The 16,170-nt window shown below is 60.2% G+C and overlaps 1 protein-coding gene across 1 annotated transcript; it reads left to right on the plus strand.

Moving 5' to 3' along the window:
• The first annotated feature begins 3,917 nt into the window (after window positions 1–3,917).
• Window positions 3,918–14,021, plus strand: METRNL (meteorin, glial cell differentiation regulator-like). Its single transcript, XM_011929186.1, has 3 exons — window positions 3,918–4,309; window positions 12,023–12,082; window positions 13,115–14,021. Exons 1-3 carry the CDS (start codon window positions 4,000–4,002, stop codon window positions 13,432–13,434), a joined length of 690 nt encoding a protein of 229 aa, XP_011784576.1. The 5' UTR covers window positions 3,918–3,999; the 3' UTR covers window positions 13,435–14,021.
• Window positions 14,022–16,170: the final 2,149 nt, after the last annotated feature.

A 16,170-nucleotide genomic window follows, 5' to 3' on the forward strand; every position in this document is an offset into this window, starting at 1 on the left:
CCCGGGAGCGGCCGCCTCCCTTCTCGCAGAAGCCTCCGGGCCGGCCGAGCGGGGACGCGGGAGCTGAGGCTGGGCCGCGGGCGGATGGAGGTCTGGGGGAGGGTCGGCCGGGAACGCTGGCGCCACGGAGCTGGCTGGGAGCCTCCGAGGCTGACAGCTCTTCTGGGCCGCCCTTGCCCCCGCGTAGTGATTAAATGCCGGCTCGCTGCCTCTGCCTGGCGGGTCAGTGCACCCCTCAACCGAGGCCTTGGGGCGTTCTGCTTCAGCAGACCGAAACCAGAAACGCTGCCCCGCCGCCCAGGCTGAGTTTGTTGAGAAGGAGCCGGCAGCCTTTTCAGGGTGTCAGGCAGGGGACTGTGTGCCCGGTAGGAGGGGGCGTCTCCTGGGGTCCGGAGGGCGCAGTAGGCAGCCGAGGGTGGGTGGGAGGCCGCCCCTCACCTCCAGGGGCGGGCGGCTCCTCCAGCCGGGTGATAGCAGCGGGGCAGGAGTGTTTTGCCCTCCAGGACCTGTGCACCCTCCGGTCTACCTGGAGGTCCTCTTCGCCCGTCGTTGCCAGCCTGCTCCTGGCCTCAGACTCCCCGGAGGGCCCCCCACCCCCACCTGCAGAGCCTGGCAGAGGGCAGCTGTGGAGGCTGCTGGAGCTGCAGGTGTGATCTGGAGGGGACACGGGGCCTGGCCGTGTTTCTGAGGCATAAGTGAGACTTCGTTTTGTTGTAATCACTGCCCCGTTGATCCACACACTTCACAAATCAGTGACAGAGACTCGCTGTCGAAACTGGAGTGCACTGGCCTGCCTGCGACCCTCCAGTGTTTGTGACTTTTTACCAGCTGTCCTGAAGAAGCACAGGGTGGAGCGAGCACTGGTGGGCTGGGTGGATTTTCATCCACTGATAGCAGGAAAGTTGCCCCTCATGACACTGGCCATGGCGTTGACAGCCTCTGTTGCTGGGTTTTTCTTCTAAGCAATTAAGTAGGAGATGATGAAACCTTTCTCCCGTGGGGGGAGGCAGGACCAGCGCCCCGTCTTTATCAGCCAGTGGCCATAAAGGTGGACCATGAACTTTCCCACTTGTGTCAGCCCAGGCATCGCAGGTGCGGTCACACCTGGTTTGTCTCTCATGCAAGGTGGGGAAAGGAAAGTTAACCTGCCAGTGGGTTCAAAGCCCTTCCTGACTTTCTTACAGGAGCCGGGCATTTTGTCCTGATGACTCAGAGTTGTGGTGTGTGGGCTGGTGCCTTAACAACCCTCCAGTGCACCTGCGCTGCCTCCTTCAGCGAGTCCCTTGATTCACTTGGGATTTGCCCTCCTTTCCATGAAGGTGCCCCACAAGCATGTCCAGCTGGGTGGTAACCTTTGCTGACTTTTAAAAATGCATCTGTTGAGTCTGTTTATCTAACATCAAATCAATTTTGCCAGTTTCCTAAAGTTGGACAGAACCACAGTTTTGTCTGCACGGTTTAGTTTTATCACAACAGAACTGAGTGTGTGTCACCTGCATCTCCTGTGAAAATCACAAAATGCCCTCATCCATGACCATTAAATATGTCACATTTTTGCAATGCCAGCAATTTTGCATAAACAGACTCTGTTTTCAGGTTTGCTGAGGCGCTGGATATTTGGGGGTGAGAACTTTGAGGCGCTCGATTTTCTGGTAGGAACCAGCACAGACCGTGAGTCTTGGACTTCGTGCCGAGGTCTGCTGGGTCCCAGGCTGAAGGACGCATCGTTTTACTTTTTTGTTTGTTTGTTTTTTAAATCTACACGGGTCTTGTGCATCACATGCTACTGATTTTAATGTGAAAATTCCCATGTCACGGGCCTAGCTGGAGTCCCGTTGGTCTGGATGTTTCGCAAGAATGTGAGAAGAGAGGGGAGCAGGCCCTGTGCTGGGTGCAGACCCCTCTGAGTGGGCTGAGAAGACGTTAGGTGAAGGGTGAGGTAGCCGGGTGCCTTCTTTCTTCTGTGTCCACCTTCGTTTTGTCCTCGTCCTCTCTTTGCCCAGTGTCTTCTGAGTGGGTGGAGCCAGGTGTGCCCACCAGATGCGGGTAGCATGTGCTAGGCTAGGATGGCCCCAAGGCTCAAGTTGGCCTCCCCCTGGGCAGAGGTGGGTTGGCTGCCTGTCCCCAGGAGGGTGCCCTCTGCCCCTGCTGATCTGTGGCTGTTCCCCTCCCCTGCTCAGATGAAGGCAGTACTGTCAGAGGTGACCAGAGCCCACTCCCTCGAGCTTCAGGCCCCCCCGGGAGGAGGCAGCGCGTCAGGACGGTGTATGGGGAGAGAGGCTTGAGGCTCGGTGCCCGAGCAGGGGCAGGAGGACAGTGGCCTTGATGCCAGAGACAGGAGGGAGGGACACGACGATGAGGCTGCATGAGGAGAGAACTGACTGTAGCCGAGTGTGTCAGCCACTCTTCACTGAGTCCAGTTTCCACACAGCACGATCATCATGCTCTTCCCCCACATACGTGTTAGATAAGCTTGTGTGAGCTTTATGGGCTGTAATTTGTGAGTCTGTTCTGGGAGCCTGTGTGATCTGGCAGCTGGTGCGACCTGGCCACTCATGACCTAGGGCCTTGTGGGGGTGGGGAGAGGGTGAGGAGGGGTGCACCCCTCGACACCTCCCTCTGATGTGGCCTGCAGCCTATGAAAAGTGAGGTTTGGGGGCCGAGAGTGTGAGTCAGCAGCAGTAAATGCAAACCATCTGTTACGCATTTTCTCTGCTGCAGAAAGGGTTTCTGGTGACTCGCTCAGGCCAGGGCTCTGGAAAGAGCATTGCTTATTTCACATAAAAATCCTAAGAATGTGGGTGAACCTGTCTGAGATCTGCTCAGAACCCAGTTTCATGTAATAAAACACTTAGTTGAAGTCACTGGGTTAGTTCCAGGCTCACTTGGTGGTTGTGATGTGACTGTTAGCCACGAGCTGGCATTTACATTAAAGTGTGGAGAAGAAGTGTAAGGTTTTTGATGTTTCAGTTTCTCGAAAATATAACTGTTTCTACTCAGGACCTGCGTCTCCAAGGGTGTAGCACACTTCATTTTTTTCTAGTTAGCATTTATGGGGGTAAACTTAGCTTGCTACTCACACAGTAGTCCCCCACCCGAATCCTCACCCTGTGGAGGAAGTTCACCTCGCTTTTGTAGTGAATCTTGCTTTAATGATAGCTTATTTTTACAAACACTGTCGGCAGTGCGGGGTCTTCAGGCTTGCAGAAAACGGTCAAATCATTACTTTGAAAAATGTGCAAACATCTATGCTTAATTAGGTACTAAAAACAAAACTCATCTAGAACCTCCTTCCGCCTAAACTGCCAACCCTCTGGATTCATTTAAAAGCTGCTCTCTGGGCAGGTTGCATCCCAGGGTTCCTCCTCCACGCACGTCTAGCGTGGGGTCCCACCGTCACGTTACCTCTAGCGTCCCAGCCCTTGTCATCTGGAACCAGAGTTGGTACACAGGGCCTGCTGGTGTTTCCATGATACTCCGTGATATTCCGGAGGAATCCATCGTTTCCTTGGGGCTCCCTCCCACTGCCCCGGCACCTCCAGCCACCCTGATTCAGGAACACTGCAGAGATTGGTGTTTGACAGTATGGCAGGAGAGGCGCAGATTCTGAGTGTTGGAGGGTGTCTGGAGAGCCCGGGGGCCAGCACCACCTGCACTCCTGGGAGCTCGGCCCCACCCTGGCTCTTGGTGCAGATGCACTGGGAGGAACTGGGTGGGGCCCCTGTGCCGAAGGGCGGAGATGGCGCCGGCCTGCTCACGGGCAGGGGTCCGTGTGGCACCTGTGGCTGGCAGCGGGTGGGTCCGTGAGCCGCCATCATTTTGAGAGGTGTCGTCCTTACTGGCTGGCTGTGGGTGTGGGTGGGGTGTGTGCTGGGGGCAGGAGCCTCAGCTCCGGGCCTGGCTGACGTCTCTCTCCCCTGCAGCGGGCTGACGCACGAGACGCACAGGAAGGAGGTGGAGCAGGTGTATCTGCGCTGCGCAGCGGGCGCTGTGGAGTGGATGTACCCGACAGGTGCTCTCATTGTTAACCTGCGGCCCAACACCTTCTCGCCTGCCCGGCACCTGACTGTGTGCATCAAGCCCTTCAGGGACTCCTCGGGGGCCAATATTTATTTGGAAAAAACTGGAGAACTGAGACTGCTGGTACCGGACGGGGATGGTAGGCCCGGCCGGGTGCAGTGCTTTGGCCTGGAGCAGGGTGGCCTGTTCGTGGAGGCCACGCCGCAGCAGGATATCGGCCGGAGGACCACGGGCTTCCAGTATGAGCTGATTAGGAGGCACAGGGCGTCAGACCTGCACGAGCTGTCTGGTGAGTGTCCTGCCCAGGGCGGGGGCAGTGGGCTGGCGCGGGCTCCCCTGTCCGGGCCGGCGGGCCTTGTCATTGTGGGACTGTGATTTGGCAGGTGTCTCTGATTTCTTCCTGCCCCCTCGTCTGCTCAGCCTTGGTGAAAACCCTCCTGTGTCTGTGCTTCGGACATGACGTTTTACCCAAAGAACCCCACGGGCGGCTGGGGTTTGGGGGCGCTGGCGCCCGCAGAGGGGCCCTCTAGGGGTGTGACGTGGTGTCGGGGGGTGCGGGACGTCCAAACTAAACCATCTTTGAAATGCAACCTTTCCAACTAAAACCACCTTTGAAAAGACTGGCCCATCTGGGTTAGTGTTCTGGGTGACATGGCCTTGGCGAAGCGGGGCCTGTCTCCCGGGAGGTGTGTCTGGGGAGCGTGGCAAGCATCCCCCTGTGGGTGGCTGGGCCAGTGCTGGGTCGGACACGCCCCCATGCTTGTGGATGGTGAAGTGCCTTTGAAACGGGTGCTTTTATCATTCAAACTGCCTTGGGAATTGGCTGGGTATTTCTGGTGTCGGCTAAAGACCCTGAAACGTCAGTTTTTGGGTGGGAGCTGAGACTGACTCAGCCTGGAGCGGTGCTCAGCTGTGATGCCCAGAACGTGGGGCCGCCCCCGTCCCCGAGGGGTCTTGTGGGTACGATAAGCAGACACCTTCCCTGTGTGGCCGGCAGGGAGTGGAGTTGTCACGTGGCGTCTGTGGACGCCTGTGCTTGGGGGAGAGGTCCTTTGTGGAGGGCTGCGTTGGTCTCTAGAAAATTCTGAGGGTAGACACCAGGAGGCATGAGTTCCTGGGAGGCACCTGTGGGTTGTGTGATCTCCATGGTCTGTGTGGCCTCGGCCTCGGGTGTGCAGACTTTTATCCTGAATGGGAGCCCACGTTTTTGTGTTCTGTGTTCTTGGCCTAGATCAGTTTTCCATCTCTCTCTGAAATCTCTCCCAAATGGACTGGTCATTTACAGAGTGAGCGTAGGACCGTCTGCCTGGAGTCCTCACTGGCCCATGAGCTCTGACTGCCCCTTGGGCCTCAGCACCCGCAGGGCTGGACGCTGGTGCAAACTCAGCTGTGCTGTGGTTGGTTGCACGCTGGATAAAACTTTAACCACAGCGGCCTTTATCTCGGTCACCAACAGTTATGGTGGGTGGGAGATCTGGGGGAGGGGGCACCAGCCTTGCTCTGGGGGTCCTGGAGAAAAACTCACAATGTGACAAAACCTGGAGAAACCCAAGCACCAAGTTCAGTCTTTCTAACCGGAGGTGAAGGTGCCAGGCCCGGTATTAGGAACCTGCGAACACTCTTTCTGCTGATTAAAGTGATGATTGGTTTTGAAGACATTGGGCTGCAGGTCACGTGCTCTGTGGCCTGAGCTTTGTTCTGCTTCTGGGTGAGATTCTTAAAGAGGCTGCAGCGCAGTCAGTCCGTGCCATGCACACCTGGACGTCCACACGGCACAGGCCCGATTTCGACATTTCCAGTGGAAAGTCAATGGTTCTGCTTGTCAGCTGGGGAGACCCTTATGGAGCCTGTGAGCTCCTTTGGGAACACAGACTTCGTCTCTCCTGCCTCTGGGGTCCGAGGCCTCCAGGCCCTGTGTAGCCTGGGGCGGTGGGCGGGTTTGGGAGAGGAACAGGAGGGTCGGGGCTGAGCTGCCTTGGGGTCCTGTGGGACCGCAGGGAGGCAGCGGCCTCTCGTGAGGAGTGACTCAAGCCCCGAGGGACCAGAGCAGGCATTTGGCCGTGGGTCCTCGCTCGCCCTCCACGTGTCTCCTGGGCCTGTGGGGTCCTGCGCAGGACTGTGGCCCAGTACATGTCAGGCTGGCTTGGGGGTCCCAGAACTTTATTGTGTCCTGTGAGGCAGGTGCTGGGGTTTCCTTGTTCACACCTGGTGACCCTGTGGCACCTGCTTAAACCGAGCCTGAGGTGATTTCCAGGGCTCTGTGCGTGACGGGTTGTCTATCTGAGGAAGCAGATGTGCAGGGACCGTCGGAACTGAGGACAGGGGCCCAGACTCGGAGGTTCACCAGGGGCCCCAGAGCTGGGACCCACGCCTGGCGTCTCCACGGGAACAGGCACAGGTGCCGGGCCCCTCCCTGGGCTGAGCACCTCCAGGGCCCTCACGAGAGGCCTCTCCTGTCCTGATGGGGTCGAGGGGCAGCAGGGATCTGAGGAGGCTGATGCATTGCCTGTCCCCAGGGTATTCGCCTTTCATCAGGGGACGGGAGCCCCTAAGCCCTTAATGCCGCAGGAATGGGTACATAATGTGGAATGTCGGTGCCGGCCATCTGGCAGCAGTGGCGCTGTTCCCTGGGCGAGGCCGGCTCCCCAGCTCTGTCCAGCCAGCGCCGCGGTTTCCCTTGTCTCCCGTTCCTGCACTTGCTGCAGCTGCGAGAGCCGATGGAGGCTGAGCCGGGCAGCACCAGCCCCGCTGAGCCTGTGCCTTTCCTATGCCTTTGGCCTGGCGTGGGCGACCCGCCAAGAGGTGGACGAGCTCATCTGTGAGTCAGAAGGTCCAGTTTGTGCTGATTTAGGAGGACAGAGGCTCCATGGGCTGGAAACCCGGACAAGAGAGGGGGTGTGAGCGCCATCCCCTGCCCAGCCAGGAGGAAACCCGCTGCTCTGGTGGATCTTGTAGGCGTGATCGTGGCACCTTTGTGCTCCGTAATCGGCTTCCTTGAATAAACTCTGCACTGATAACGTGGAGTTGGCCAGAACACAGGGGCAGGCTGCTTCTGCAGGGGCACAGACGGGGCCAGGCGGGAGGGGACCCGGCCCCAGGACCTTGGGATTTGGTCACCTGTGGGCAGGACCTCCCAGCCCCGCACTGGCCGCTTCTGCAGGCGACACGGACGCCTTCCTTGGATGCTGAGGAAACCCTGCAGGGCGGGAGGGGCAGAGAGTGGACAGGTGCAACTCCAGGCCGTGCCCAGACCTGTGCCCAGCAGACCTGGCTGAGGCTGTGTGGGGCTGCTGTTCCCAGGCCAGTGCATCCGGGAAACGGGCACCGCTCAGTGGCTTGGGGAGTGTGGGTGGGGGCTCTGTCTGGTTCTGGGGAACACAGACCCGGGGCAGTCCAGGCAGGTCCCAGGATTCCAGTCTGTCCTTCAGCTTCTGCCAGGGCCATGTGTTAAGTGCCCCTGGGTTGGCCACGTCTGCTTGGAGCTTGGGGTGCAGCCCCATTGAGCAGGTGCCCAGGGCCGGGCAGCGGCGCCGTGGACACAGACAGTGGGAGAGGAGGGGACACAGCCTTGATGCTGATTGTGGACACACGGTGCCATCCCTGGCTCTCCAGGACACCGGAGTCCTGCAGCGTCTCAGGGGCCTCAGCGCCCCCTCCCTTTACAGTCCTGCCCTGGCTGAGCCCGTAGGTGAATGACCAGCTTGGCGGGCACGGAGCCCCTGCTGATGAGCCCCCTCCGGGAGCCTCAGAGTTTGGAGAAGTCCTTGATGGTGGGAGGGATGGGTGGAAAAGTGTGGAAGGTAATTCTCATTATTTCCTGGAAGCAGAGGAGAGGGGCTGATTTTTTCCAAGGCGTCCCATCTCTCGTCCATCTTTGGCTTCCTGCTTGGTGGCTTCTCTCCAGCCACTGTAATTTTCATTTTGACCATCTCCGGGCTTGCGGAGAGGAAGGGTGTGGCCCCTGCCAGCTTCCTCACCAGGAAGAGGGAGGGAGAAAGAGAGGGAGGCGGGGGAAGGGCAGGGGCTGTGGGGCCAACATCCCCGGGGCCCCCCAGCAATAGACTGCAGCCTGGAGTGCGGCCTCACTGCCACGGTGACAATGGCAGCCTTGGGAGCTTGGCCTTGGGTCCTCGAGCCCACGGGAGCCCACCCTCCACCCCTACCCACTGCTCCCTGTTCTTGGCTCCTGTGAAAGCACCTTGTCCCCGTCACCAGCTCCTCTGAAAGCATCGTGTCCCCGCCTTCCCCCGTCACCAGCTGCGTGGGAGACCCGGCAGTCCTGGCCACAGAGGTTTCCCGTCAGAACTGTGTGAGTCCCTCTGGCTGTCCTTACCTGGGCAGTCCTGCTGGACCGGTCGCTGTCTGTCATTCTCAGCCTCTCCTCGGAACCAGCCGGTCCTGCTTTTACCTACGGCACCGCCTCTCCGCTTACACCTGCTGCCCAACCTAAGTCCCCACAGCAGCTTCCCCAACCCCACCCTGCTGGTCTCCCCCACCCTGTTCATGCCAGCTCCCGAGTGACCGTCCTGAGATGTCCACACCCCAGCCCTCCCCTCCAACGAGGATGGACCAGGATTCCAACCCTGTGCCGACCCTCCCCGCCGCCTGGAAACTAGACGTGATGGGTCCATGACCAGTGCATTCCGCAGCCTTTATGAGCCTGGCTCGTGTTAATAATTGTCTCCAGATCGTCTCCTGGAGTCCACCCTGTGTTCTCCGTGAAGGTGACCTCTGCTTTGTAAAGCTCAGAATCAGAACAGGAAGGTCTCCAGGGTGCTTGTTACTAGCTCAGCTGTCGATGAGTCGTCTCCAGAGGCTTTCAGCGGGCGAGGCTGCAGGTGCTGACCGCCCCCGGGCCCCACACCCCCACCGTTGGCCGGGTGAGCCAGGGCGGGGTACGCAGGGCACGTGAGGGCAGCGTCTCCATCCTCCCCCTCAGCCGTCCGCTGAGGTCGCGGGGCCCTGACTCACAGACGGTGATGAGCTACGGCTTGGATACGCTCGCACGCCCAGGCCCCGGGGTGGGACGTGTGCGGCTGGGTCTGTGGGCTCCCCCGCCCCAGGGTAGGAGACACACACACTCAACTGCGTTGCTGACTGTGAGGATGGGCTTTGGGCACCTCCTGCCTCCTGCCCTTGCAGGACCACCTGGCCCAGCCCAGCTGCCACGCTGCCCAGCCGGAGGGTGCTGCCCAGTGAGCGGACCCTCTTGTGGGCTGTGGTCACCAGGCGTCTGTTGTTGACCAGCTCTCTCTCAACTGAGGCCACCCTCAGTCACATGAGTTGCTCTGGGCTGGGACCTCTGGCCCTGTGGCCACGGGGCCGGTGCTGGCCGGGGTGCAGCCTCACCTGTGAAGGATAAAAATGCTGCCTGAAATTTGAGTCCCCCCAGCGCTGTCCTGGCCCTCCCTGGCCTCTGTCCAGCACGTGTCTGCATCAGGCCCACCATGGTCTGCAGGCTCCCAGCGGGCGAGTGGGATGGGGGTCCACATAGGTGAACCAAGTGTCGAGGGTGGGCCACACCCTGGGGCCCCCATAGAAGAGCCCACCGGGCAGCTTCCAGCTTGGGGGTCAGGAGGCCCCAGTGGTGGGGGCTGCAGTGTGAGTCTGTACAAAGCAGCAGGAAGGGGATTTGGCCAGAAGCTCCCGTTCTGGATGGTTGCTGGGATGGCAGAGGTGCCCCCAGTGCCAGGCTGGTCCGGCCTCGAGGTGCCCCCAGTGCCAGGCTGGTCCAGCTTCTAGGCGCCCCCAGTGCCAGGCTGGTCCGGCCTCGAGGTGCCCCCAGTGCCAGGCTGGTCCGGCCTCGAGGCGCCCAGCAGTCTGTGCTCGCTCTGCAGCTTCTTTTTCCTGATAACTTAATGGTAGCAAATGCAGGAGGAGGTGGGTGGGCCGGTGAGTCAGGCACTGAGCCCGGCTGGGAGGCGCCCTCACCCCTGCCTGGCGGGAAGTGCTGGCCTTGTCTCTGGGTCCCTCCTACCTCCGCCCTGAGGGGCCCACAGAGACCTGCACCTGCCCAGGGCAGTGTAGACTCCAGGGTCTCCACTGACCATATGTGCAGGCCCTGAGGGTCCCTGCAAGTTCCTGACCCCAGAAGGAAGTTCCTGACCCCAGATGGCCTCTCTGAGCAGCTGTCCCCACCTTGGCCAAGGTGCCAGGTATGTGTGCTGCCCTGTCCCCCCGGGCCCGCCAGTCACCAGCAGCCAGCTCGGACCCACACTCATCAGGCAGGCGAGAGCTCAGCTCACTTCAGTCCAGCAAGGACAGCCGGCCAGGGGTGCAGACGGCGTTAGCTTCTTCCAGGGCTGGCGAACCCCACGTCAAGGCTGTCCCAGCTCTTGGCCAGGGACATTTCAGAACCTTCAGAAGGTGAAACAGCGCCGGGGAAACCAGCGTCATTGAGATTTCACATCTCAAAGCTTCTGTTGAGTTAGGAGACTTGGGGCCGAACCCTAGAGGTTCAGAACGGGGAGGTGAGGCCTTGAAACCTGCAATAAGAGCAGATAATAAAACCGTGTTTCCCGAGTCCGTCCCGGGTATAGGGACGCGTGGTGCAGGTTTCTGTTCCACAGTGGCCCGCCCGTCTGAGTAACTGGGGCGAAGGGCAGGGCGAGGGCTGGGCCCCGGGGAGAAGGTTGTTGAGAAAGCCTGGTTTGGCTGGTGCGGGAGCTCATCCTGAGACGCCGCCGTGCTCTCTGCATTCTCTGGGGGAGGCCGGGCCCTGCAGGCTTCAGGGGCTTCAGAGGGGGTTCTCTGAGCAGGGCTTGGCTCGAGAGCCGTTTGGGGTGTGTGTCTCATCCCACGGCCAGGTGGCGTCTGGAGAAGGGGCTGAGTCGATGGCCCTGACTGGATCTCTGCCCTGTTGGGTGAGGCCCCACACCAGGGGCAGGCGGACGCGTCGCTGCCTGCTCAGGGATCCCCTTCCTGGAGTCTCGGCATTGCTGGCCCTTCCAGCCGCACGGGGGGTCCTGCAGGATGTGACCCTCCTTTCAGGTGCCGCTGCCGTTGTAGCCCAGGGAAGTGGGCAGCACAGCTGTGGGGGGTGTCTGCCCTTTGAGGGAGCTGGGAAGTGAGGGTGGTCCCGGCATCATGAGCCATGGAGGTGGATTAGGGGTGACTCCGGAAAGTGAGGGTGGCCCCAGCGTTGGCATTGTGAGCCGTGGAGGTGGGTTGGGGGTGACTCTGGGAAGGGAGGGTGGTCCCGGCGTCGTGGGCTGTGGAGGTGGGTTGGGAGTGACTCTTGTCCGGTGGTGAGGGGCACGGTTTGAGGGAGCTGGGAAGTGAGGGTGGTCCCGGCATCATGAGCCATGGAGGTGGATTAGGGGTGACTCCGGAAAGTGAGGGTGGCCCCAGCGTTGGCATTGTGAGCCGTGGAGGTGGGTTGGGGGTGACTCTGGGAAGGGAGGGTGGTCCCGGCGTCGTGGGCTGTGGAGGTGGGTTGGGAGTGACTCTTGTCCGGTGGTGAGGGGCACGGTTTGAGGGAGCTGGGAAGTGAGGGTGGTCCCGGCGTCATGGGCCGTGGGGTGGGTTGGGGGTGACTGTTGTCCCGTGGGTTCGGTTCAGCCCCAGGTGGGCTTTGCATTTGCATCAGGCATGAGAGTGATTTCTCAGAGTCCAGCTCAGCTGCACTGAGGAGGTAAGTGGGGAAACAGCACAAAGACCCCTCCCCACGAAGGCCCTGGGACATGGCCGGACTGAGGGTCTTGCTGTCAGGGCACATGCCCATCATGGCCGAGTTGCAGGTGCCTTTGGTCCAGGTGGGGCTGAGGGGTCCCCTGGGTGAGACCTGGCGTGGCTGAGGTTGTGTCTTCTGTCTCCTGCTCTGCCGGCCCCTCCAGCACGTGCCGCTGACTCACCTTGGAAGTGGCGCTGGCCAAGAGGTGCCTTGACATGGACACCTCCCTGACTTGGCTTTGCTGAGTGTGACCATCTTTTGACTGTGGTGGGTGGCATCCCAGAGCCTGCCCCATCCAGGCTGCTTCCTGACTCTGCCTTTCTTCCCCAGCCCCGTGCCGTCCCTGCAGTGACACCGAGGTGCTCCTCGCCGTCTGCACCAGCGACTTCGGTGAGTGTCTGCTTGGTAGCTTCAACCTCCTGTGTGCCTGGTTCCTGCCACGTGGAGCTGTTCGGGCCCAGGGCCCAGGACAGCCTTCCGGCGCTGCGTGGACCCTGCTGGAGGGTTACACGCCGTGGAAGCCCTGGGCTTGGCCCTCCACCAGCCCTGGGGACAGGGACTCCACCGCCCACACTTGGAGGGAGCTGGGGGTTGTTTTAGGTGACTGTCAAGCATTTTCCCATTTTGTAAATGAGATCATGGCTCTTCAAGAGGACTCTTGAAGTCCAGTTTCCCAGCAGCTTGTCTTGCCGAAGTGCTTTGTCAACAGCATTTTATCAGCAGCCCAGAGCAACCCTGGCGTTGGACACTCCCTGCCCCTACCAGAGTTCACGCTGTTCCATGCTTGAGGCTGCCGGTGGCTCTGCGGCTCTGCAGGGGGAGCTTTGGGGTCCCAGGGCTGCAGCCCCTCTGCTTGTGGCGTTTGCACAGATGCTCTCTGGGAAAGTTTGGCCTCCCGTGTGGTGCCGTGGAAGCCGTGTCCTGCAGGGCCTCCACTCTACTCCACCTCCAGGCTCAAGGATGGGCCCCTTCTCACTGCTTTCCCGATCCCTGGCATGGAATCGGGGCCCGGCAGGGGTCTCCAAGTGCGGCCCTAAGGCTGCCCCCATGCCCACCCTCTCCTCTGAGCAGCACCGGGTCTGTCTGATCAGGACACAGAACTGCAGGGGCACCCTGTGTGTCCGCTGTTCTGACTTGACAAGCATCTGATACACACCGTGGTGTTTGTTCTGTTTTCCCACTTACGTGTCTGGCCCTTGGTAGAGAGAGCACCTGTTCTCTGACAAAGTCTAACTATCTGGGACGCCCCTTGGCAGCTTCCTGCTGTTACCTTGTACTTTTCTGTGGGAATTTCCACGCTAGATGGCAGAGTCTGGGGTCAGCTACCCGTTCCAGTGCCCGACGATGCGGGGGGCCGGCGGAGGGGCGGTGGCCTTGCCGTATGCCTGCTCACTCCCTGTCTCCATCTCCTTTCCCGCACAGCCGTTCGAGGCTCCATCCGGGAAGTCACCCACGAGCCCGAGCGGCAGGACTCAGCCATCCACCTGCGCGTGAGCAGACTCTATCGGCAGAAAAGCAGGGTCTTCGAGCCGGCGCCCGAGGGTGACGGCCACTGGCAGGGGCGTGTCAGGACGCTGCTGGAGTGTGGCGTGCGGCCAGGGCATGGCGACTTTCTCTTCACCGGCCACATGCACTTTGGGGAGGCGCGGCTCGGCTGTGCCCCACGCTTCAAAGACTTCCAGAGGATGTACAGGGACGCCCAGGAGAGGGGACTGAACCCGTGTGAAGTTGGCACGGACTGACCCTGGGGGTCCTTGGGGCGCTGCCCTCCCTCTCCTGATGAGTCACGTGCTGCGGTGGGTGCTGCGGTCCTGGTGGGGCCGTGCAGTGGGGGCCGCCCGCTGGGGGCCGCATGCCTGGGGCCCAGGCCTGACCCTGTTGCCCAAGCTGTGGACGTTCTCGCCACACTCAACGCCATGAGCTCCCAGCCATGGCCAGTGGCCAGTTGGAAATGCTGTACGCCCTGGCCAATTGGAAATGCTGTAAAATGCAAACTAAGTTATTATATTTTTTTGGTAAAAAAGAAATGTCCATAGGAAACCAACTCCTGTGTCTTAAAATGCCTTGGTGTGCCACTTGATACTGTTCTCGAAAGACGTTTTGAGTCACGGCGTCCGGCCTGGTGTTGGGGGAAGCGCTGGCCGTTGGGCACAGTGGACGTGTGAAAAGGTGCCATTCAGAGTTGTTCTTCTCATGACAGAAATTTATCGAGCCAAATAATACGTTTTTTATTTTCATTTTATTTTTTAAAAATGAGCTTGGCCAGCTGTAGTCCTTTCCGGGCTGCTAGTTGTTTCCATTCCAGAGAATAAAGACCAGGATCCGACCAGCTAGGAGCCAGTCTATCTTTTGCCGGGTTCGGTGCCCACGGCCCTTGTCCAGGGCCACGCTAGACATACCCCACAGGCGTCACCCTGCCTCGGCAGACGTGCCTTGCTCCTCCCGGCCACTGTCCGTCAGCGCCTGCTGCTGCATTTCCATTAATTCAGGTCCTGCCCTGTGGCCCCAGCCTCCCCAAAGTGCCCGAGCCCACAGCAAGTCTCTGGATGCCCAGGAGCTGGTCTGAACCTAAGTTGGTGATGCCATGTCCCCAAAGGGTGCGGCTACCAGAACAAATCACCACCGACTGCAGGCTGAGACAGCCTCGTTCTGAGTTCCTGAGGCCACAATCCAAAGTCATGGTGTGGGCAGAGCCTCTCCCTCCAGGGGCTCCAGGGAGGGCCCTTCATCTCTCCTCAGCCTCCGGGGGCTCCAGGGAAGACCTTTGTCTTCTCCTCAGCCAGAGAGGGCCCTTCATCTTCTCCTCGGCCTCCGGGCCTCCAGCTGCTCCTTGATGGTGGCCGCATCGCTCCAGTCTCTGCCTCTGTGGCCACATGGCTTCTCCCTGTGTCTGTGTCCAGATCTTTCTCTAAGACATTGATCACTGGATTGGGGCCCACACCAGTGACCTCGTCTTAACCCGATTACGTCCTCAAAGACCGCATTTCCAAATAAGGTCACACACCAAATAAGGTCACACTGAGCGGTTTTGGGTGGACATGAAATTTGGGGTACACTATGCCCCAGCACAGGGGTCCCTGGGAGTATCAGTTAACCAGACCTAAGACTGTATCCCCATTTATGAATCAGGCAGTTCCTCCTGTGCAGCTGCTAAGAGCAAAGGGGACCTGGGAGAGGCTGGTGTGGTCAGTGGGCACCATGCCAGCCATGCCAAATGCTCAGGTACCCCGGGTAAGTACTGTGTGCCAGCTCATGTGTGCACCGGCTCAGGTGTGTGCCAGCTCATGTGTGCACCGGCTCAGGTGTGTGCCAGCTCATGTGTGCACCGGCTCAGATCTGAGCCAGCACATGTCTACAGGCTCCCACAGGTCACAAACAGAAGCAGGTGCTTCTGGGTGAGGACTTGAAGCAGCAAGGCTGGGGCTGGGCCAGGTCCCACCATGGCTGGCTGACAGCCCACCTTTGCCAACAGGTGCCACAGCGCAGGTGCCCAGCCCACAGTGGGGAGGCAGAGAACCTGCTCCCGGAACCTGGGTTTTCTGGGCCGGCTCCAGGGGGTGTTGACTGACCGGAGGAGGCTGCAGAACAAGAAGGTCAGGTTTCAGGCTGGCGGCCTCTCCTCAATTACAGGGATGCTGGGGTAGGCCAGAACCTGCTGTCAGGTGGAGTAGAGGTCACGCTTCATGGGAGGCTACTGTGTTTTAAGAAGTGCCTCTGGGCTGGGGGGCTTTTGGCCCAGAGTCTAGGGGAAGGCAAAGCTTACCAGAAAGTCTCCATTCCAGGGTGGGGGCCAGGTGCTGAGGTGGGAGGGCTCCAGGAGGCTGTTGTGAGAGGCAGCTGAGGCTGTCAGGGCCTGTGGGTGGGCGCCTGGTGCTGGCACACAAGAACCTTCTCTCTCTGGCCTGTGAGCCTAGTACCACGAGGGAGCCTCCCCCAGCGGCTGCTGGTTGCAGGGCAGTGGGAAGATCCACATTTCCCAGCAGCTAAAGGGCCCAACCTCCCTCTGACCCGTGCCTTCCTGCTGCCCAGAGCCTCCGGGTGTCAGGCCATGATGCGCTCAGGGACCCACCCTCCCTTAGTGCCAGCTCCATTTGTCCTGCTCCTCTGATGCCTTCTCTGGTCCAATCCCAAGGCCTTAAGAGGCCCGGACGCCTTTCTCACCACGTTCCTCAAACACGCTGGTGTGGGGAGCCCCCAGCCTGATGGGTTTGCCTAGTAGTTGGTGGTCACTGCACTCCCTGGTCTGTTTGCAGAGGGGCAGCCTCACCTCTCCACAACCCTGCCAGGCGGGGCCCCACATTAGAGCTGGGGACAGAGGGACTCATGAGGACGCTGGACCCAGTTTTCTCCTCCCACCCATGGGATGCCCCAAGGGCCTCAGGCCCCTGTAGTTCATGGATGCTCAGGGGTGTCTGCCTTCCTCCCACCTCTGACCAGCATCAGTCAGGGCCCCTGGCACAGGCCCCTTGGGGACCCAC

This window comes from Colobus angolensis, unplaced genomic scaffold, assembly GCF_000951035.1.
Source record: "Colobus angolensis palliatus isolate OR3802 unplaced genomic scaffold, Cang.pa_1.0 Scaffold1, whole genome shotgun sequence".
Taxonomy (NCBI): Eukaryota; Metazoa; Chordata; class Mammalia; order Primates; family Cercopithecidae; genus Colobus; species Colobus angolensis.

What these genes read in the sequence shown, in the direction of transcription:
- METRNL (XM_011929186.1), top strand. Translation starts at nt 4,000, where the DNA reads ATGTACCCGACAGGTGCTCTCATTGTTAACCTGCGGCCCAACACCTTC. An exon ending in AGACCTGCACGAGCTGTCTG is followed by an intron (nt 4,310 to 12,022) that starts GTGAGTGTCCTG and finishes TTTCTTCCCCAG; the next exon opens with CCCCGTGCCGTCCCTGCAGT. An exon ending in CGTCTGCACCAGCGACTTCG is followed by an intron (nt 12,083 to 13,114) that starts GTGAGTGTCTGC and finishes TTTCCCGCACAG; the next exon opens with CCGTTCGAGGCTCCATCCGG.